The following is a 24,099-nucleotide window of genomic DNA, read 5'->3' on the forward strand; positions in this document are numbered from 1 at the left end:
TTTCATAAAGTTTTCGACGCATTGAGAATTATAGTGATCGCGGTAGTCATGTTCAGCTGGCCCTAGCCTCTTCCTAACCCTGCAGTACGAGGTACAAGTTCCAGCTAGCGTTTGACGTGCTTGTTTCATTTGCTTCAATTAAGAAGGACGTTATCGCCGAATAAAGCTTCAAAACGAATTCAACGCTTTTTCTTTTAGCACGTAGCCTTAGGTTGTGGTGTCGTGCGGCTTCTATCACGTATCGTTTCTGCTTTAATTGTGTCACGAAGCGCCGAACATAAACCGCAGACATTTTGCGACCAGTCCTGAATAGAAAAAGTGCTGAGGTTTTGTCAAAGATTCAGTGAGGGTAATTGGGAAACGCTCCAAAATAAATGAGGGAAAACTGCAAGGAATTTTCAAACTGCAACTTGGAAAGATGCATACGATAAGAATTTTTTCGACTTTGTCAGGAATTCGTCGTTCTGGCATAAAATTTTCCTTTCTCTGCGTTGCACACTGATCTGTAGAGCTCCAAACGGGTATTTTGAGATACCTACTTTAATTTTCGAATATATAACTATTCCAGCTGACACAGGTGCTCCCCAGCTGGAACCGGAAGAATTATGAAATATGCTGCCACTAAGTCTCACTTTTTGCAAATTCCATTTTTTAGCTGTTTCATAAAGCCATCTCTAGCGAATGGCGAGAGCTTCTATGAATATAAGAAAGTTTAATTCCTATATGTCAGCGCTGAATACTCAGCAGTTACCGTTTTGGCTGACATAAATTAATTGATAGTGTGACAGCTGAATGTCAGGAAAGCGCCTGCTATTTTACTTTATTTTAAGTTGGTGTCGAAAAAATCAGAACTCGCTACATGAAAAATTTTCTAATCATTTAACAGTTTCTTGCAGTTTTTTTTTTCAAAAAAAGAACACTTTTAATCTCATGTTGGTTCTGTATTTCTAGAGAAACTAGATGGTTAGCATACGTGAGTCTTCTCAAGAGCTTGTTTCCGGTTTCCATTGAGAAAGCAAACCGTATCAGGAAATTCTTACAAACTGTACTGAAGATTTTCTCCTTAAATCGTTTTTTTTTCTTTAATAGGAACGTATGATTCATATCTTTGTTGCACTGAACGACTCTAATGCCTTTCTACCTAACATGGTAAAGGAGTAAAACCTATTTTTAAATTATACTTGGCACCACTGGTTCCCGTACCACTTTTTAAAAACGTGCTCTTATATTGACAAACGTCTATATGTGATCATTTACGCTCACATTACGAGGGACATAAATCCATGCTGATTTCTTTTTCATACACTGGCTCTCCTCTATCTATAAGCCTCAATCCTTACAATTTTTTGTTAATTTTGCCCCTTGAACACCTGTCGTAAACACCTTTTCTTTCTAAAGACTGCTGACCATTACCGCAGTTAACCGATATCTGCAGAATTCTTTTCAACCTTCCTTATTCCCCTGCTGATTCCCTCTCAGTCCCTCTTACAAGTGCCGTGTCACAGCTTATCGAAGAGAGGTACCCACTCGTTGCACGGGGTGTTTCTGGAAAGTAAAGGTAGAAAGGCCAGCGCGATTGTAAGAAATTCTTACTCCGCAAAACTTCAGCTCAAAACTAACAATTTAACATATCATAGAAACCTCCAGTCAAGGTGGTTTGCATAACATCTTACCTTACCGACCGGCATTTTCACCAGACGTATATCAGAAAAATAGCCCTTACAAGAAAATTTGGTTCTTCAACACATCTTAGGGCTAACATACAGCAGGCGCACAATAACCGTCAGTCCAAAAAATATAATTTCATATAATTAACATGCGTCTATAATGCTTTGAAACTATAGCGTGCCATCTTGGTCCAGCCGCAGAAGACGACGACAGTCTCAGTACGCCTGCCAAGCACGCGCAGACTGGATTTCGCGGCTGCTAAACTGCAAGGCCGGCGGCACGCTGTTCCGTTCCCGCCCGGCTGAGCGCGTCCAGCCGAATACACTTGTGGAGACCCGACGATGACTGGTGTCTACGATTTGTCTCCACAAATTTGGTAACCCGGGCGTGACGCGGTGCCGGTGGAACAAGGCCTCGATGGTGAGGAACCAAAGTTCTTAGTCCGATGACCAGAAGTCGGGCAGCTTGAGGGCGGAGACCGCGGACTCATGAGGTGGCAGCGTGAGAGGCGACAGAGACCGTACATGAGTGGAGGGATCCATGGCCAGGGCTTACACGATGGAAGGTAGGCGGGGTCTCGAGCTCCGGGCAGTGGTAGGCCTAGCGAAGCGGCTGATGCAAGCGGAGGACAGGAGCAGAGAACGAAGACGCGAAGTCCGGAGTCACCAAACGATGGCACGCTGTAAAACTATAGAAAAACATTTTAAGAATGGCATATAAAAGTTTCAACTGAAAGTCAACTTACCTGCGGTAAACTTTTGAAATGACAAGCAGATGTACAGTTCTTTCAGCGCCTGTGGCTTTATATACTCAAGCACGCACCTGAACTTAGAGGATTGGGATCATTAAAACACCCACATTAGTTTGTATCCCCAATATATATACGAGACCGCGATCTTATCTACAAAAGCTGCTTTTGCTCAAGTGTATGCTGCAGAAATGTTATTGTGGCTGTTTGTTGCTTTCCTTAGTGCAACTGGCCGGTTTTATATCTTATTGTTCTCACACAAGTATATGACCCCTGGAAGTATATGGCCTGTGACCTTTCACTCAATGTGGACAAGACTGACCGATTTCGCGTCATTGTTTCTTCAGTGAGGGGTTTTAACTGCTGCCCCCGAAAATCCAAAGAAAAATTCTTTTTGCATACGACGCGCGGGAGGAAAGCAAATTTTCTTTCAATAACAGCTGTGCTACTGTTCGTATTTTTTCTTATAGGCAAGTTATACTTCCTATATGCCACGCAGCGATGATATGTGGTTTCTGACAGATATTCTGTGCATTGCTACACAACTTCAAAGCAGTCGGTTCACAAGAGCAGAGAAAACAAGATCACTTTTCATCTTTCAGCGATCGAGCTCTGTTCGGGGCTTCGTTTCAACAGAGATTTCCAAGACCTCCACAGAACTGGGTTCGGTTATTTTTATGAACTTTGATTTTTGCCGCACCGGCGATCCAGGGTAATGGCCTCAGACACCGCATTGATGGAGCTTTTTTTTTATTTTTCCCAGCACTACAGGTCTATATAGAGCAAAAGCAGGAGTCGGATTAACACACAAATACGCGTGTTACAGGGCGGTAATGAAAGTAAGGTACAGCAGTAATCAACAGAGAGTAAAAGGCTACATTCTACCATGGATGTGTTCAATCAGCATGAGCATTACGGAAAACAAATTTTTGCAAACAGCTGCCAAGAAAATCTATGTTCCCAACAGCCAATGGAAGAATTCTAAGCCTTCAGGTATTCATGCTCAGCGATTTCACCTTCTTTCCATCACTCAATATACGAATCAAATTTGCAGAAGACGCTTTCGCATGACTGCATGCTTTTAGACCGAATGTTCCATAGTCGGATGCAACTGGGGGACGAAGCTGCAATCACCCCTCGAAGTAAGCCCTGCGCCTATGCGTAATGCTTGGTGCGCTCGCTTCAATTACGTCTGAAATGGCTAGTATAGACTCAGTTATTTTCCTCCCCGGTATGTATGATGCTACGCCGTGTCATACCACTCTCTGACGCAAGCAACACACGACCTTTCATTTTCATGCAGTGCAATGACGCTTGTTATCTCATCACAAAAAGGTACCGAATTTTCGCTACTAGCTTTACTAATAAAAAATGGCTGGCGGTTCATCCTTGCTAAGCACGAAGTATTGGGCGAAAGCGCAGTTTTTTTTTTTTTTTTGCAGGACACTAGCGTGGCGCAGCTGAAAGCGCGATTGAGGTGTCTACTGACCCAGGGATCCAGTGAAGCGTGTCTTCAAATTTTCTTCGTCAATGCAAATTTACCTAATGTACAGTTGCGGCCAGAATAATGCGGAGCACGCGAAAGGCGGCCAAGCCAGCAGAAACTGCATCTAAGCGCCACCTATCAGCACAACAAAGACACCCCTGCCTATCCGCGCACAGCGATAGTGCCTGCTGCCGAGCCCCCCTCTTTGCTGCAACCCTGCCATTATCACTGTTCGAAAGATGGTGAGCTGGTTCGGGCAACAACGCCAGGTGCTGCCTTCATCCAGGCGTGCTCACTTCAGCCTCGGTGTCGCGCATCGACTGAACTGCAAAGCGGTGGCCGCGCGGACTGAAGGGCCGAGATAACACGCAATGCCAAAACGGCCGTCTTGCGCCCGTTTACTGCGCGCGCCGCTCCTCGATGCGAGAAACGGGGCAACGAGGCGCATGGCGCTGTCAGCAGAGTATCAGTCGCTCATAGAGCAAGGGATTGCATGATAGGCCTGCGGAAAAAGTGGGTCCGTGCTACCGGAGCCATCTAGCCGCGTCCAAATTAAGATAGTTCCTGTCGCCACTGCTAGGCCGCGCGCATAAGCACGTTTCCGCTGCTCCGCGACCCTTCCTGTGCTCCGTATTATTCTGGCCGCACCTGTACGCCGGTGGCCTACGCTCTAGTGACGCGTTTCTGCCACAACGTTGCCCACGGCAACGCGTGAAACGCACATCTCTCTGTCACGACCGCCACATAGCTCAAAGCGCGAATTATTAGTTTGAAAGCAGTGTCAGTTGATGACGAAGACGATGTGCGATGCAAGGAGCGAGATTGTATTGTAGTTTAACACGAGGCGTGATCAGCTACAACGAAAGCTAAGTGCTCTCGCGTAGTGGGCAGAGAAGCTGATGCGTTCGTGCCGGCGCGGGTTTCATTTACAGTCGCGGCAACAAATATTTTATTTGTTTTTCTTTATTGAAATCACTTGGCGTAAACCCACAAACATCGCACGATTTTGCTCGGGGTTTACCGAACAAAATAGCGCTTTCATACTAAAACTTTACACCAGCCGCAAGACGCCTACCTGCCTACGCCGTTAAACTTTCAGGCTGGAGATTCCTCCGTAATTTCCTTGAAACAAATGTTATTTCACATGGCTGCGACGACAGAAACGGACAGTAACTTTTGAAAACTAAGGGGCAGGCTGGCGTCGTGCTTAACAGCGACAGTTTCAGAGCCAGTCTATTATAACAATGATTACAGCAGCTCGCAGGGGGCGAGAGCGACAACCGTACTCGATGTTCGTCCACGAGATTGCCCGTTGCTCTCAACCACGCTTATTCAAAATTTATTGCTATATTTCCATTTGTAACGCCTGAAATTCCAACAAACGTCAAGAACATTGATAAACCTGTCAACAGTGAATGCAGTCGTTCGACCCTCATCTGTACCCGTCTCGCGTAACAAACAGAAACTTAATGTCTCATGCCGACGTCTATAAAGAGATAATATTAACAAAGTTTTGCGGCTATATTTTCAAAAAAGAATTGAAACAAGCGCACCCATGAAGCCAAGGTGCCTCAACTTTCAAGTAAGAGTCAGGGAGAAATGTGGAGGTCACCCTGGAGAGCTCGCCAAAAGGGAGAGCTGACGCGTCACTTGCTTTCGAACAATGTCTTTGATCTGGTTGCACCAGCGATGAAGTCATAGCTGCTAGCGTGAGCCCACCAAGCGATTCAACCTTCCTGTTGTGCTGATGAGTCAGGATCCTCTGTTTGCGCAGCGCCTCGAAGCTTTGCCAGATGCAGACGACTTCAGCAACGGTGCGCAAGTCGCGCGCTGACAGCACTTGAAAGGCATCGCCGTCAGTACCCTTCAAGGTCTGTTTAACTTTGTCAGCTTCCGACGTGTGAAGGTTTACACGTTTGCATAGGTTAAGGACATCTTCGATGTATCTGGTGACGCTTTCGCAGACCTGCTGAGACCGTTCGCGCAAGGGTTGTTCGGCGCGGAGTTCCCGCACAGCCGGACGACCCAACACTCCGGAGAAGTTCGTCTTGAAGGCGGACCATTTTCGGCTGTCCACCTCGTGGTTCCGACACCACAGGTTTGCCACGCCAGTGCAATAAAAAATGATCTATTTAGTTTTTTCTCATCGTCTCGTTTGTTGTAAAGGCTCACCCGCTCATGACACGTGAGCCAATATTGGACATCGGTCCCGCTGAAGATGGCCGGGCCCCGCAGGAGTAGGGAGCCGGAGCAGGTAAGAGCTGGGCCGCTTGCACGGCTGCTTGAATTTGAACATAGTAAGGTATCGCAGGCGTCGGGGGAGCACAGCTGCGGAGTCCGAAGTGATCCAGCTAGAGGACAAATATCCACGGTGATAGTAACGCTGCTGTACTGCATGTTCATCTTCGCCTGACACAAGTGTGTCTTCTTTTTACTTACTTACTTACGCGCGCGCGCGCGCGCGTGTGTGTGTGTGTGTGTGTGTGTGTGTGTGTGTGTGTGTGTGTGTGTGTGTGTGTGTGTGTGTGTGTGTGTGTGTGTGTGTGTGTGTGTGTGTGTGTGTGTGTGTGTGTGTGTGTGTGTGTGTGTGTGTGTGTGTGTGTGTGTGTGTGTGTGTGTGTGTGTGTGTGTGTGTGTGTGTGTGTGTGTGTGTGTGTGTGTGTGTGTTTGTGTGTGTGTGTGTGTGTGTGTGTGTGTGTGTGTGTGTGTGTGTGTGCGCGCGCGCGCGCGTGTGCGTGTGTGTGTGAGAGAGAGAGAGAATCACATCTAATATATAAATTTAACACTTTGCTTTCATTCATGAGAGCGTTGGCAAAAGGGTTTGATCAAGGCCGCGGCGGTCGAATTCCGATGGAGGTGAAATTTTAGAGGCCCGTGTGCTGTGCGATGTCAGTGCACGTTAAAGAACCCCAGGTGGTCGAAATTTCCGGAGCCCTGCACTACGGCGTCCCTCATAGCCTGAGCTGCTTTGGGACGTTAAACCCCCTAAACCGTGTACACTGGTGCTGCGATTTCTGTTACGGACGAAAAGGTTTGTCTGGAACAAGGATGGTTTCCGAACCTTCCTTAATGCTCCCATACAGTTCGCGTACAAACATAGCATTTAGCCGGGTGTGTTGCTGCTTAAAAGACACCTGCAATATGCTTCTATCGCGGTGGTTCATGATGGTGATAAGACGACGCAGGACTTATCGCAGAAAATTCCCACCAGCCTATTAAAAATTCTAATGATAAACCAGCATTACGAATCTGTTGTTTCCGCAAAATACATTTCAGCCTAATAATGATCGTTGAACTCCGAAAGGTTCCCAAAAGCTTTTTTATTGTTCAGTTGTTAACAGTAATTGGACGTCGTACCGCTTCCTAAAGAGACTGTAAATACATTTGTACATAGAACAATGCTTCACTAATAAATAGAATATTTAAGCAAACAGAACGCTAGCTACGGAGTAATGGGTAGAGCACGAGCTGACAATCTGTAGAATAGCGGTTCAATTTCTGAAAGCGTTATGCTCATTCTCTGCCTTTGATACCGCCTACTTTCCGTCGTTTCCCAGGACAGATGAGGGGTGTCTTTCTAGGCCCGCACCACGGCATGCGGTTTTGCTGTTACCTGTAGCGCTTTCCAACTTTCTTTTATTTTCGCGCGCAAAACGTTCACTTGTCACTCTTAGGACCGATTATTTCATATTTCAATTCGATTAAGCCTGTTATGACTAGGCTGTGCAGGCTGAGGCCCATTATTTTACAATTTTGGTTACAATGGTTGGTCAACGTTTTCCTGAATGGACTCTACCAAGACAGTGCATTCGCTCAACTCTTTCAGCCTGAGGACCTACGGCCTTTTGAACCGTATCATCTACAACCGGTCCCTTTAGGTTTTGCTCTTTTTCGGTACTAGTTGTAGTGATGCCAAACATGAACAGATTGCTACGCCGGCTTTTCTTTTAATCGAAAAGCCTTGATACTAGATGTTGAACACTACTCTGAATTCCAAGTCCTGTTTTGCATCGTATCACTTACAAGAAAAAGGTCCTGCAGCTTGTCTGTCTTCGTGCTGATAATGACAATAATTTCCCTTTTAATACCATTCATTTCACAACCTAACGCAGCTTCATTGTCACAAATTTCTTTACAGTTGCCATTGCACCGTGATTCTCAGAAACATCTTCCGACATTAGCAATAAAAGAATTGAGCAGCAGTCTTACAAAACGCGCAGTTGTCGCTCCTTAAGCCGGAGAAGATTAAATTTTTCGGGCACAACCAGGCACTTAAATGGAGAAAGCCCTCGACATATTTATAGAGAGTGAGAGCGAGAGCACTGACAACATAGGATGCTTCGGAATTTTTATTATAGAACCCGTACACCTTGTCATTTCTCGCCGTAATAAATGCAGTACGGCGACAACCCGCGTGTTTCAAGATATTCATCTCCTCTCCCTTTTTTGCTGATGCTGCGGTATCCCATTTCTCCAATGTTGGAGAGCTTCGCTAGCCGTTTACAGCTTTGATATTGTTTCCAGCCACCCGCGCAAAAGTATGCGGTGAAAGAGCATCTTCGGTTCTTCAGAGATTCGAGAAACATTGCCGGTGCTCGACCGTGACTGCAGCTCACATCCCTGAGACCTGCAAAAATAACTTCATGAGAATTCTAGTTGTGAACATGGGCCATGAGGATTTCTTCTTGGTTCACTCTACCACTGTTGATATATCTTCATTTAAATACCTTTTCGGTTTGGGGTAGCGCTCATTCAAGCTTATTTTGGGAGAAGGCGCGAAAGGAGAAAACTAAGGCGCATCCCAGCTAAGCTTGAATGTCCCAAATATGTAATGTGTATATCGAACACGGTTATTTGAAACATTCAAGGGATGTCCACACATGTCCACGTAACATTTTTTAGGTGTAACTGGGACTGTCAATCTGAAAGCAACTGCAATCCCTTTTATGTCCCAGTTTAAGTTCATGTTCGATATTAGTGTTACCTTGCGGACTTCATTTAGACCTGCTTCATTCTTAGCAGTGCGCACGAGCCCGCAGTTTCCCCCTTTGTCTTTTTGCCAAAGCTTTGGCTAGCAAAAAGTGCAGAAATGCTAACTGTGGGCTCATTGATTCATTAATGCAACCTCAATACAAAAAAAAATTACTCATTCATATGCCGCGAACTTACGATGGTGGCTCTTACATGGCATGGTGCATGGTTATAAACTACATGTTTTTTTGCTGCTAATGCGCCAACCAATGAAAAAATTAGAACAGTGCAGAAGAAAATGATTTATTAGGGCATGGAAGAAACTGTGCTCCTGTTGATTGAAAAACTAAAGTTCTACGATGTCGCACTTTATGATAAATGAATAAATGAGAGCTAATATATTTGACCCCAGTTTTCAGAGGCATCTCAACATTCGCAGAGTGACACAAAATGGCCCTGTGCAAAGCTGGCAGTAATAACTTATACTGACTACAACTTTTTCTTGAAAGCATTATGACTAAAATTTTTTCTGGAAAGCAGTAGACACAAGAAGTTTTTATAATGTATGAAAAGCAGCAAACATTTATCGCAATATGAGAGGCATAAATGAACTTACGCACTAGGCACACGGAAATTTACTAATGCCTCAACCGCTACACTTTAAAAACTCTGGAGCAAAAAATTTGGTGGTCCAGCCAATTAAAAAACAAGTCAATATAATGGTGCTCTTCAATGTGCCAGATCAAGCTTCTGACCTGATTAAAACAAATTAAAAAATTATGTACACGTTTTTGAAGCCAAACTGTGACGTCTATGACGAGCCAAGGTCTTGCTAAGGTTTTGACGGTTCCATTTTCCACGCAACAGAGGAAATTTTTTTACTTCGTAGCCGAAAAGAGTCATGGTTGCGTCAGAGCAAAAATCAGCATTGCAAGGCACCAGAATATTTAACTGAAGAACCCCGGACGGGTCCGCATTTCATTTATACTAGTAACTTGCTTGTTCGGATGCTGGGTGAAGACATCTTGATTGTATATTTAATTTTCCATGAAATCAACTATACCTATTATATTCTTACCCAAAAAGCTTAAATTCCATCACCGTGAGCTGGCTTTCCTTGAGAGATATTTCGGAAAAACATTTACGGACATCCACGGGACGCCCACAAAACGTGTTACGGACCGCATTATGATAAATAATAATAAATATCCCACGAAAACATCCACGCAATGTGCATTAGGCGAACATGGCTGCCTAAGCACTTCCAGAAACATTTAGTGGACGTCCCACCAATCTTCACCCCAACTCGTGGACGTTGAAACCAAATTTGAACATCCTTTGGAGATGAGTGGATGGCTAGGATGCAATGAAAGGGGTGGCGCCAGCTACGACTCAGTTTTCTTCACACATTGAATGGTACGACTAAACGGCGCTGACGGACGGGATGGAAGAAGAAGAGACAGAGAGACAGACACAGGCGTTGTGTCAGTCACATATGCCAGTCACACATGCTTCACACGTGCCAGTCTTTCTATACAACATTCACATGACATTCCAGTGGTCTGTGCTGTTTGCAGATGTCGGCCGTGGGTCTTTAAAACATTCATCTGCTCCTTCATGTCCGACATTCTCGGTCAAAACTTTTGAAATTTTGAAAATTGTAAGACACTCTTACGAAAATATTGAAGGCAATGGTCCATTCTTGTGACATGTTGCAAAATCTTTCTTTTAGAGCGTTTCCATCTATAGCATCGAACAGCTATGACTGCCATGGAAAACCAACATGGAACGCTTCTATCGATAGCAAAAGCGTTAATAGACAAATATACAAGACTTCCATCGGTTCATCTCCGGATATATCGATTGTTACAGTGAAACCTCACATTATATGAAAAAATTGCGATCATAAACTTGTTCCCGCCTTAAAATGCTTTTGTCAAGAATTGTTGAGTACGTTGTTTTGTGTACACTTCAAGACCAACGCCGACTTCAAGAAATATTTGCAAATTATTACGGCTCATTTCTGAGAGGTATAAGCGTGGTGCTAACGAAAATGGTTGAAATAAGCTGAGCAGAGCAGAGCTATGTATAACAAGTAAAACGATAGAGGCAGCTGTGAGAAACAGGAAAAAAAAAAGAACAGTGGGTCGGGGAACAAACGCGAGTTAATGGCATCCTATTCGAAATCAATGAAAAGAAATGACCAAGGGCAGGGCATGTGATGCGAATAGAAGATAGGGAATGGTCTCAGACGATTATAAAGTGGGTTCCAAAGGAAAATAAATGCAGCACGGCCTCACAGTGTGTCGGCTGGGTGGGTGAAATTAGAAAGTTTGCAGAGATAAGTCGGCCGCCCCTGGTGCAGGGGAGAGATAGACCTGCAAACAGAGCAATAATAATTTTCAATAGATAACTGTATTTATAATTCAGCAAGAAATCAACTCAACTCTGCCCTTCCAAAGTACTCCACTCTGGAAATGATACAGTCTTGGTCGTTCTTTCCTTTTTTGATAGCAGTCATGGAACGCAGAAATCGGAATGGCTTTCAGCTGGTCGGTTCCAGCTTGTTTTATTCTTTCCGTCGTGCCAAACTAATTTTCTTTCATTTGCTCTTTAAGTCTTCTCACTTTGACCTTTTTGGTTTCTGGATCGTACTTTAACATATATGTTTCTTCATCCGTAATGACGTTTGTGAGAAAGTATGGATCCTTCTGAATCCACTCCAGTTGGACAAAGCACAGTTCCTTCCTCGTGTATTTTTGCTCAGAATTGAGGCTTTTGGGAACAATTTCATCTTTATCAGCCTGACTAAGCCCTTGCCAGGGCAAAGGCCTCTCCCATTCTCTCCAATTAACCCTGGCATTTGCCAGCTGCGGCCACCGCATCCCCGCAGACTTCATCTCATCCGCCCACCTAACTCTCTGCCGTCCCCTGCTACGCTTGCCTTCTCTTGGAATCCACTTGGAAGCCGTTACTCTTAAGGACCACCGGTTATCTTGCGTTCGCATTACATTAAGCAAAGCCGAAAGTGTGGCAAGTTGGATAACATTCTTGATGTAACAATGGCGCAAAAGGAACACGAGGGAAGGGAAGGAACCGACGCAGACAAGCGCTTGTATGCGTCGTTTCCTTTCCGTCCATCGTGTTACTTTTCCGCTAATCTTACATCATGTTCTCATTACATGCCCTGCCCAAGCCCATTTTTTCCTCTTCATTTCGACCAGGCTGTCATTAACGTGCTTTTGTTCCCTCACCTACTCTGCCCGCCCCCGGTATCTTAACGTTACACCTATCATTTTTCTTTCCATAGCAAGCCATAAGGCACAAATTTTTTTTATCCGCAATTATTGTCAATATTTTTTGAACAGGTGATTCGTTAAAATTCAATGACCTGCAAGCAATCTGACTGTTAAACGACGGTCATGTTGTCGCAAGTCTCTGAATTGTCCCACGTTTCCATCCGTTTTTGACGCTGACTGCCTTCGCGACCACTGGTCATCTTCAACGGGTTCTCAGCCTTCTGAAGATGCTCTGAACCACATCAAAAAGTGGCTCCTGACACTGCAGCGTTCTCTTGGCTCTTTTGAAGTTGAGCAGAAGTTTCAGTTGCATTGACTCGAAATTCGAGAGAAAACTTGTTTGACAGCGTTGCTTGAACCTGTGCTTGCTCAGTTTCGAAAAGCACAAAAAATATCACTCCTCTAAAAGCACACTCACTGTCCACGGGTTAACGTGACTAGGTGCACGTTTCAGCTGAAGATTTATGGGTCAATGACCGCAAACTGGAAAGGACAATGCCTCAGTGTTGCCTGACCAAACACTGTGAAAGCTGTCTGATTACTTCGGGAGCTGCTTTTGCCTTGCAGTGTACGAAGCTCGGTTGAAAATAGAGATTCAAATTACGTACAGCTCATCCTGAATAAAAAAAGCGCATAACACTGAAAATTGTGTTCATCTTTTATCCATGTGGATGAGATGGTTGGAGCTTAAGAAGTACGAACAAAGCGCCGTTACATGCTTCACGCATGAGCCTTCAGGGAAAAAGAGACAGCTTACAGATGTCTCTTACTTGAAAGCTGGAAGTTACCCTGACACTGTGGGGGAGGTTTACTCTTGAATGAACACGACGTTGGAACGACAACACAGTTTGCGAAAGCACAGCTCTATTGCTTGTCTTCTATAGAGTATTTGGTTTCGGTATCGACCTCGTCGGAATAGCGCTTAAACGAAAACTCTCTTGCTAAATCCTGACCATGCAGTGTGGATGGTATCGAAGAGGGCCTCGCCACAGTGGGTACTTTGGCTCGGCAGCGAGTGCTTTTGAGCACGTGCAATCTGTGGCAATGGGACACAGCTTGCGCTTGCGGTAGAAGCAGATACTCCCGTGGTGGACGTGGCACAGCTATTGGGCCGAGGAAACGCATAAAAAAGGGATCTACCGTCAAAGTGAGCAAAAGTTGATGGTAGAGCACTACACGCGATGTGCAGAGGTCGTGTGTTCTGATACTAAGAGCGACATGTGTTTGTCTTTTCTTTTTTGTAACATTAATGTTAGTTTTAGGTTATGGGGTTCAACGTCCCAAAGCGACTGAAGCTATGAGCGACGCCGTAGTGAAGGGCTCCGAAATTTGGACCACATGAGGTTCTTTAACGTGCGCGGACATCGCTCAGTACACAGGCCTCCAGCATCTTGCCTCCATCGAAGTACGATCGCCGTGGCCGGGATCGAACCCGCGTCTTATGTATCAGCAGCCAAGCACCGTGACCACTGAGCTGCCACAGCGGCTGTAACGTTCCACTGTGCTTTCATTTGATTATGACTGTCTGATTTCTTTTTCGTGGACAATGGAACGGGTACCATAAGTTCAATTTAACTTTTTTTATGGATGACCTTCGTTTTGAGTTTTACCTTGCAATATTCTCCCCAGTTAATTGGTACTTAGTTTTGAAACTCTCACACTATGCGTATCTATCACCGCCTTCAATTTCACCCCCACGATGGCTAGATACACCGAACCAAAACCTGGAACAGAACTGGAACTGGAGCGAAAGCTCAAGATGAAAGCAATTCTATTTTCAGACTGCTTATAAGAATAGTTCATAGAGCTTACTATCGGTACAGTTCGGCTGATCTGATCCTCCATTGGGATGAAAGTCAACATGCCCCGTAGAGCTTATGATTCCAAATTTATAGTCTTTGAGCTCGCCGGCGTTAGTGTGAATGATGTCAACGAACTTGGCATCTGTTTTCGATAGCTCCACATTTGTCGACTCAAACAACGGACCAGCGGGGTCTAGACCTGAAAAGAAAAGAGTGGACTTGAAATTTCTTGCCCTGTTCTCGGGTATGAACAATCTTTTGAAGCATAAGGTTATATTATCCTCGTCTGAAATTTTGGTAGAGTCCCTGAATTGACAAAGCGAAAGTACCACAGCTGCGTGCACCCGCGAGAACATGACTCAGCATTGGTGGACACCGTCACGAAAGTCCAGCCTGCGACCTCTCTAATCGAATCATCCTGAAGTGATCACGCTTGTCCAAACACAATTCCGAAACTTTTCGTTGTGCGGAAAACGTCGCACAAAAATTTTCCGAAAGTTGAAATACTTCAGGGACGCAGAGGCCCCATAATGCATTATAGCACAAAAAACCGGCATGCGCCTTGACTCGGGCTATACCATAAAGAAAAGAAATGCTATAAGGAAGCACGACGTAACCAGCTAACCTTCCGCAGGCCGTCCTACTTTGATGACGTTGTTTTCTCTCTCTCCGAAGGCTCTTTTGAGCACTGAATCTTGAGAATTAGGCCCTCCTTGATTGTCATACTGTAATAGAACTTGTTGCGCGGTGTTTTTATGAAACGTTACTCCAGCGAAATGCGTACTCGGTTAGAAACCGAAACAAGGCTAGAAACTGTCACTGCTTTGTCGCGTGTGGGTATTTTTCCAAGATGCTTCTGAGTTTATTCTTTAAGTCTAGACTTCAAAGACGTTATGAGATGTTCCTCTTAGCTTTTTCCTTGTAATACCGACCCCATTAGTCCAAGAGCGCTTGAACCACTCTCTTGGCAGTGTTCATCACCTAGAGGCGGCTAATGAATATCCAATGGGGGTTGTTAGAGGGAGGCGGGGATTCAAGTTTTAGGATTCTGGTAAGCAGCATGCCAAGAACCCATAAGAACATTTTCACTTTTTCTGAATGACTGATTATGCAATTTTGGCAGGGCCCTATATATCTAGGCTATATTAGATTTTGTGTAAACAAATAAGCACGTCTTAGGAAATATAAACCACTCGCTCTTGCAAAAAAAAAGCAAACGAAAACACACTCACTGAAACCGTATCAAAGCTTGTGCAAAGCTTGATGGTGTCCATTTTAAAATCAGTTTTCCTCATTCATTTTTGTTTCCTATCTTGGTATTGTCTCCGCACAATTTTTTCACATCAAACTAGATTTCAATGCGTCCCCACTAGAGGACATGTGCTTCGGATGAAAGGAAATTGATAGTGTTTAGGTTGCTTCCATGTTAAGTGGGCACAGCGCCCGAATGGGACACTTGGCTACCGGCTCACGCTATCAAAGCTGCACCGCGACAGCGCACACACATACGGCATCGCACAGAAAAAGGGCGACGTTATGGTCGCGCTCCTGCTCAAGCACCATGATTCTAACAAAACAAACTGCCCGCGCTGATAGTTACGCAACCATGTCTGCAGTCGCCAGCCCATTCGTTAACTGTGGCATTGCGTATCGTGATCTTTCAGTTGGGCTACGTTTTAAAGCGGTAATATTAGGCGTTTATATATTATTAGGGGTTTATATAATATCAGGAGGTTATATACTATTAACGGTAATATAAGAGGTTTTGCGGTGTCTGTATAGCGACGCCGGAGCGCTTCATAATTGGTGCTTTATTTTAGGCTAAAGAAAAACAAATTACACTGAACTCGCTTGAAGCCAACAGCTGAAATCGACCTTCGTCAATTTTTTTACAACTCTGAAAGTGTTTTTCTAAATATGAGGCGAAGAAACTCAATTTATATGTGGGAAATAACATGTTGCGGTCATCTCGCAAGTATATTGACATGATCACAACTGCCTATATTTATTTATTTTACAGGTACTGCCAACCTTATGCAAGGTCTTGGGCAGGAGTGGATGGCCATGACCGTACAGAATATATGCACATGACAAGAAAACGCTCTTCAAGATAACAGATGGTCAACAGCGACAAAATTCGCACGGTTCTTTGTACAGGGTTTGATTGTGACCGGGGAAAAACAAGAAACAAGGAAAATGTGTCGGGGGCGTAAGAGGTGAACACGGGGCACAAGAGCAGGCTCAGAGCAGGTTACAATACATTTCGTTTTTTACTCAGGAGTGCGTCTGTGAACGCATCAAGAGTGGGGCATTCAACGGTTTGGGCATCCACTGCATTCCAGTTACGTGTCGTCCTAGGGAAAAAAAGAGTTCTTGAACACGTTGGTTTTGCACGTGAAATCCTTAACATTTCTGTTGTGGAGTGATCGGGTCGTACGCGTATTTGCGGGTTGAATATATCGGTTTTTGTCTATTCATGTTTTTTCGTTGTACAGTAAATAATAAAACTTTAATCTTTCACGATCAACTAGTCCTGGCGCAGCTTACGTTGAACGCAATGTGTAATGAAATTTATACATTTCATTACGCACGCAAAATGTGTCGAAGTAAAATGAGTTGCTTAAAGTGCGTATGAGCCTAAATAAGGCTGTGTACATTTTTTGTTCGCACATAGCCTTCGTAAAGTGTTGGGTGCACGATCATTTACTTGTAGGACACAGGGTTCTCAGCCGCACCGTGTCTGTAGAAAGCTTACCTGTAATTCGGTAAAGTAGGCGTCCGTTAGCCTTGTAGTGATGCCTGCCACAGAAACCAGCAACCTGTGCTCCCAGACTGAACCCAACGAGGTAAACTCTGGAGTAAAAACTAGTGCCTTTGGCCGATTTAGCCATTTCCTTCAGCAGCAGAGACAGCAGGGCGCCAGGAATCGGAGTGTTGGCTGCTGCAACTGCGTAGTTCGGAAGTGCTGCTCCAGGGCCCCAGTCAACGATAATGACATTGTAGTTTGCCTGAAAGGGTGGCCACATCGGGGTGTGCAGTCAAGATAAGGCAGTGTTTTAAAACGCCTCGCACCAAGAACTGTTACGTACGTTTAATCACTATACGAGCAAATATCTTACTAATTATCCTGTATAAGACCAATTTACATGGTCTGCAGAGTGATACAAGGACCGCAATCATCATCATCAACCTGGCCACGCCTACTTGTCTCTCCAATTAACTCTGTCCTTTGTCAGTTGCCGCCACTGTATCCCCGCAAACTTCTTAGTCTCATCCGCCCACCTAACTTTCTGCCCTCCCCTGCTACGTTTCCTTTCTCTTGGAATCCACTCCGTCACCCTTAAGGACCAGCGGTTATCTTGCCTTCGCATTGCATGCCCTGCCCAAGCCCATTTCTTCCTCTTTATTTCGACTAGGATGTCATTAAGCCGCGTTTGTTCCCTCGCTGACTTTGTGAGCTTCCGGTCTCTTAACTTTACACCTATCGTTTTTCTTTCCATAGCTCGCTGCGTTTTCCTTTACTTAGGCTAGACCCGCTTTGTTATCCTCTACGTTTCTGCCCCATGGGTGAGTCGCGGTAAGATACAGCTGTTGTATACTTTTCTCTTGAAGGATATTGGTTAACTGCCATTCATGATCTGAGAGAGCCTGCTATATGCGCTCGACCCCATTCTTATTCTAATTATTTCCCTCTGATGGCCCGAATCAAGGGGTCACTACCTGCCCTAAATAGACGTATTGCCTTACCACTTCAAGCACCTCTCTACCAGTTGTGGACAGCAATACCTGACGGTAAGCTTCTGGAACTTTGAAGATAAGTGCACAGAGGAAAACGCGCCAGCCGGGCAATTCACCCAGCCTCTCAATAATATTTCCGATATATTAAGATGGCGGATTGTTCTAGTAAGGTGTGACACTGGTAATACACAGCGCGGGTGAACCAAGGCACACTGAGAGATTGGCTTGTTTCTCCCGCGCTGTACCCCTTCCCAAGTGGCAAGTAGGCTCCCAAGCCAAAAATATTTGTGACGTGTAGAGTGCGCTCAGCCGTTTGCACATCTATTGACAGCCCTATCAAGCAGAGTATTTGTGGCAATGTTAGAGCATCATATCCAGCTCGTTATCAATAACTGGCCAGTGGACACATGGGTTACATGAAAATGACGTTATGATGAATGCAAAGGCGCGATCTCACTCTTGGCGACTCCGTAACTGGCACGGAGACAAAGCTCAGGTAATGTGTTCTTTCATTGCAGTCATGTGGAATAAATTAGTAAAATCAGTGTTCTACAAGTTACAGATGATTAATTCATTACAACTGCTTCATCTGAAATGTAGCTTATTTTAATGCTCCATTACAGCCACGTAATTACAGACAGTAATCGATTATACTGAGCTATTTTCCTCCCGATGCTATTATCCTAAGACTTATACACGCGTGCTAAAATACCTACCACTCCTCTCAAGCATTCCTTCCGAGTGCACACCAGGCCAAGTGTAAGGTTCGATACCACCAAGTTATCGAACAAAACCATTCAAAGAGTATTTGATTAAACGCTTAATACTACAGGGCTTTGTAAGTCACAGGACCTCTAACTGTACACTTAGCTACCCTTCAGGACACAAAGAAAATTCTACATAATAACACAGACACCAGTTTCACCAGAAGAGCAGCTGCTCGTTCAAACGTACTTTGCATCAGGCCCCAACAATCAGCGGTGTTGTGTACGACCTGGCAAAGGACAAGGTTAATTGAAGAGACATCAAAGAGGCCTTTGACCTGCAGTGAGCGTAGTCTGGCCTATGATGATGATGGCGGTGGCGGCAGGATACCTAATATCAGCAACTCATATAATGCTAGCCGCACGTCGCATGGGGAACGGCACCTTCCTCGAGACATTATGCACCTTTAGCATACTGTGTACCTTGTTACCGGTACCAGGGTACCGCTAATTGCCTAGACGGCGCCAGATGGCGCCAGGTACCCGGCAGTCGCGCGCGCGCCTGAAGCATCGGGGCCAATCAGAATCGGGGCAGGATACGCAGGAACCCAAAACTAAACCCAATGGTATGACGTCCCAGCCACATCACCGCTCCACCGCTTGAAGGTCATTCTTCGGAGCGACGTGACCTTGAGGCTCTGACAGGTGTGGACTTGGCGCTGGTAAATCTAAACACCACGAAGGAGAGGACACCTTTTAATCCTTGCCTCCCCACCACCTCATTGGAAACCAAGTAACAGGGATACCCTCGCGTGTTCATAGGGTTTGTGGGGTGCCACAATTTAAAAGTTACTGACTTTTCCTGAAAGTCGCGCACTCTTCTGCCAGAACAGACATCGCGTCTAACCTTGTCTATGTCATATCACAGCTTTGCTTCCTTGTCCACTAATAAACTCTGCATGACAAATGAGTTGTTCGTACTTCACTTAAAGAAAAGAATGGTGCGTTTATCACAACACTGTTATGGCAGCTTAGTGCCTAATATAAAAATGAGCGATTCTGTGATCCGTATGGCAAAAAGTTGAAAATTTTTTCTTACGTATTCAATAAAAGCATCCTTCGTTTCATGCATCCATGCAGCTTTTCCATTTTCGGTGAAACCGTGTATAATGGCGGCGAGTGGTTTCTTCATATTCCAAGAGTGAAGTTTAAAATGCGTCTTCCACGTAGTGTGGTTGACGACCACTCCCGTAGCATTGCGGCTGCCAAAAAAAGTAAACGTAGTTCCGACTGCGCTAGGTTTCGCTGGACCCCCAATGGGCAGTCCCATTCTGTTCTCTGTTTTGAAGCAGCCTAATTCGTCGTAGCAAGTGTGGTTCCAGCGCTGAATATTGATGAAAAACAGTGCCTGGGGATGTAAAAAGAACTCGTGAAATGGCACCCGTTTGCTAGGACTAGAATCGTTACAAACTTTCTTCTCTTTGTACTTCTACACTCGTTTTCGCACGCGTAAGCCGTAGCCAGAATTATGCTATAGTGAATTTCTTTTGTTGAGTGTGTTGGGGTATTGGTGTGGCAGAATAAAGTAAAAATATAGGTGTAGGTGGGCTGTGAGGAAGGGGGGAAGAGGGGGAGCAAGGTGGGGTGGTGGGCATGACGGGGAAGAGTGAGAAAGGGTTTGCCTAGGCATCGACACTGCAGAAGACGCCATAATTTCGCCTGACCTCAGAGTTTATGCGGCTATCGCTGCAAAAAGTTCCACACAGCAGCCAGCAGTCGAGCTCGCGCTTGGTCGGTTGGGGCTCGGATGCACTTCCCTCAGAGCAAGGTGCGGCCAGTGCGTTTTTCATTAGTTGCATGCTTAAGGATATTTACTTATTTCCGCAGCTAATAATTGGATATAGATTTATTCACAACAGCGCCGTGCCACAAGGGGCTTTGGCGGGCGCATGCTTTGCGTTAATACGAAAGCTGAATATCGCATCAAACAAAATTATCTGCCAACACTCCCTCAGTGTTCCACGTTTGCCACGGGAGCTTCAAGTATTTTCATTAGTGTGCTCAGCAAACGTGGAGAAAACCAAATCCAAACATCCGCGAATGTTTTCTTTCCGGAAACGTCCCTTCTAAGACAAGCAGCGCCACATACTTTTTTTGTACTAGTATTGAGATTTACAGCCACCTTAGCTATATTCGGTATAATTCCACGTTATATCAGCTAATAAATTCGATAAACGTGTGCATCACTACTCGACGAATCGTTTGACAGCATCCGGAACCTTCTGAGACAAACGGCTCAACCGTAATGATCGTCTGAAGGTCCTCGGAATGCATGGTTTGAGGATGGAAAGGTCGTCGGTGGGAATCGTACACATATTTTGGGCTTCATCTCAATCAGTAGTTGTATCCTCAGGAACATGGCAAGTCATTTGACACAATTTGGAAAATTCTGCATCAAATAGGCAGCCCCCAAACTTTCTTCAAATAGTAGTCCCGGGGGAGGGACCCACTTCCGTTTCCGCTATACTGACACATATACAGGGTGTTTCACCTAAGACTTTCTGCAATTTTTAAAAATAAGCTATTTGAATTAGATGCCCGCTTTTTCTGGCATTGCATTGTCAGTGGTGTAGTACATCATAATGCAGCTAAGACGTGCTAACTAGCAGGCTTGTTAACCAATATTTAATAGTTAACTTTTAAACTATTACCCTTGGGCTCCTTAATTATTTAGAGGCATGTAGCCCGCCATAAGTAATGTCCATATTCGTTTTTAGAATTTCGAGAACGCGATTATCCTCGGCGCTGTGGCCCAACAAATTTTGGCTATTTCGACGAGTTAGGTTCGCTGGAGAGGTTGCTTTGCCTGCAAGCTTCTCAAACCGCATGCATTTTGGCGCGACGTAGGCGAAATTTGTTGGGCCACAGCGCCGAGGATAATCGCGTTCTGGAAATTCTAAAAACGGATATTGACATTACTTACGGTGGGCTACATGCCTCTAAATAATTAAGGAGCCCAAGGGTAATAGTTTAAAAGTTAACTATTAAATATTGGTTAACAAGCCTGCTAGTTAGCACGTCTTAGCTGCATTATGATGTACTACACCACTGACAATGCTATGCCAGAAAAAGCGCGCATCTAATTCAAATAGCTTATTTTTAAAAATTGCAGAAAGTCTTAGATGAAACACCCTGTATAACGGATCGAAACTGTAGGTACCAAATGCGGCGCTACGCGCACACTGATGGTATGTCATAAGTGTGGCCACGGGGTTACTGTTTTGGTCAATTGGACCTTCACTGCATGTCCTATTCCGCCGCCGTCAATGCTGCACTGTAAGAGGAAGCCAGGACCTCTCAAGCTGTCTATACAGCTTTTTCCCTGGCTGTCCTCGCAACACCTAGTTGCGGAAATAAACCTTCAAACCTTCAGACAGGCATCCTTGACAAACGTAAGCAGTAAGAGCTCAAACTCTTAAAAATAACAACAAAAATGTCGTTAACAGGAAGAGTCCTTTTTACAATAGCTCAAGCCCTTAAAAACAACAAAAAATATTAACAGGAAGTATCCTTTTTACATTTTTTTTTCAATCCGCTTGGTACTTAGAACACAGCACAAAGAGTATCAAACAATTGGACGAGCTATATCTTAGGTTGCTTTGTGAAAAAAAGAGTGTTCACTTACGAACTATGTCAGCGCGAAGGAGCAGCACATGATATCGATCACACGGATCGCAGCTAACTTGGATCTTCTCTTAAGTTGCCCCCACGTATACCTCAACTGTGATCCAAAGCGTTTATTAATTAGTCGATGCGCTCAAACGTGCTGCTTTACTCAATGGAGGTATTGTCATGGCTTGTACGCGTTTGAATTTGACTTTGTAGTACAGCAGTAACGAATACAGTGTGTCACTGTGAGGATTGAAGAACAAGATTATGAGCTTGATTATGAGATTGTGATTATGATATTGAATATGAGATTATGAGCTTCAGTTACGAGCTTCTTCGTATGGAATTCTATGCTATGCTGGAGACGGGCCAGTTGCAACCGCCCAACACAATTACAAGATACGGCAAATCAGTTTTAAAAAATTCTGACTGCTGTGATGGCCTAGTCGCTTGAGCATCCCCCTAGTATGCAGGAGGTGCGGGGTTCGATCCCGAGTGTCGCCGTGTACCCAACGGTGATACAATGGGTACAAGCTTTCCCCTGCCTGGTGCTCGACTTCTTTCAGGTGAAATGCTTGGGAATTGGGTCTTTGACCCCACCTTAAGTATATGAAAACACCTTGTGTCATGGCACTCATTGACCACAAATGCCCTTGCACCATAAAAATTCATTATCATCATCATCATTCATCACTTTAAAAAATGTTCTACCTTATTGGTCGTCAGAATGGCGTTGCTGTGCGGCAACGCTGATGCCTAGTCGCACGTTATCATTTAGTAAATAGAAGATAAGCATGGATCTTACTTGTTTCACGATAGAGGTCTTTAAACTGTCTTTAAGTTTCCCCATCAGTGAGTCAACCAGCCCACCAGAAGACGAGGCACGCTCTGAAACTAGTTTTACATTATTCTTGCGATTGATGTATAAAGATAGGAGACGAAAAGCTACCGTGAATGGCAGTCTTCGCATTGCCTGAAAAAAAAATTAAAGTGCCGTTCAGTTAAAATGTGACTGTTACCTTCTTCATTGATCTTCAGAATGAGCTGAATAAGTAATGAATGAACTAGAGACACTTGATCCCTTCCTTGATTTTGAACTTTTCTTCAGTGATATACAAGTATGCGTAGAGCACTTTGGCAACAATCGCATCGAACATCGTTTCATGCAACATCCAAAAAGTTACTCATTCACCTACTCGTTGGTCGTAATGTCGCTCAAAGAGGCGGGAGGTCTCGTTTTGTAGAGGGTGGTGGGATTTGCCTATAGGCGTTACCCATATGTTTTTCCTTATGGGTTAAATGCGTTTTGCTGCTGTCACCTACATGTCCTATGGGATGCCGATTCTGAGAAGTTCATTATGCGATGCCAATGGGATTACCGGCCTAAAGCCCACAGGCGTCTTTCGAGGAACCGGAACTCGTAAGAACTAGAGTGCGAATAGTTCATACAGAGCAGACACCAGGCGTATCGTAGCTCTGTGCTGTTGTCATTTCTCGCCGTAACGTCCCGGAGCACTCAAAAAGACACTTCTGATACCAGAAACCAAGAAGTCCCGCTCGAAGTTTGCTACCGACCCTGTAGTTTCATTCCAGGGTGACGACCTCTGTCGAAGATATGCAGGCAAAGCGCACTTCTTCTAAGCCTTACAGGTGCCCACAAATGATTTCGGAACACGAAAATTGCAGAAAAGCCTAATTAATAGACAGCCTAAACACGCAGCCATGAAGTGAATTGTATGCTTCGTAGTTGCCAGCCCGACCTGCACAATGCACCCCTCAGTACCTTTTCGCGCTTCTAGTGAGCGAGGAAATTGATGTTATTCGTTATTTCGGTGCTCTGAAAAGTTTTGTGGGCACCTGTACGTGTATTTGTACTGTGGTATCCACCCAGGAAGCACTCAGACCTGTAGGGGTCAAGAGAAGAGCCGCTGCCCCATTCGAGATATTTGGAACGCTGACGTCCTAGATCTGGCAGAAGCAAGACCAGTGGGCAGCATATCTTTGGCGAAGGATG

The 24,099-nt window shown here is 44.8% G+C and overlaps 1 protein-coding gene across 1 annotated transcript; it reads right to left on the reverse strand.

Annotated features, from left to right (window-relative positions):
• Positions 1–8,238: 8,238 nt before the first annotated feature.
• On the reverse strand, positions 8,239–23,039 carry LOC149331212 (phospholipase A1-like). Its single transcript, XM_089555427.1, has 5 exons — positions 22,891–23,039; positions 19,516–19,824; positions 16,730–16,982; positions 13,985–14,173; positions 8,239–8,529 (listed from the first exon to the last, which is right to left on the reverse strand). Exons 1-5 carry the CDS (start codon positions 22,933–22,935, stop codon positions 8,276–8,278), a joined length of 1,050 nt encoding a protein of 349 aa, XP_089411553.1. The 5' UTR covers positions 22,936–23,039; the 3' UTR covers positions 8,239–8,275.
• Positions 23,040–24,099: the final 1,060 nt, after the last annotated feature.

Source organism: Amblyomma mixtum, chromosome 8 (assembly GCF_055824585.1).
Source record: "Amblyomma mixtum isolate Tamu chromosome 8, ASM5582458v1, whole genome shotgun sequence".
Lineage (NCBI taxonomy): Eukaryota > Metazoa > Arthropoda > Arachnida > Ixodida > Ixodidae > Amblyomma > Amblyomma mixtum.

Coding starts and splice junctions, on each gene's coding strand:
- LOC149331212 (XM_089555427.1), bottom strand. CDS start 22,935: ATGGGGAAACTTAAAGACAGTTTAAAGACCTCTATCGTGAAACAA. Junction 16,983..19,515: donor AGGATGCTTTTATTGAATAC/GTAAGAAAAAAT, acceptor CCACCCTTTCAG/GCAAACTACAATGTCATTAT. Junction 14,174..16,729: donor CCTACTTTACCGAATTACAG/GTAAGCTTTCTA, acceptor TTTTCTTTTCAG/GTCTAGACCCCGCTGGTCCG.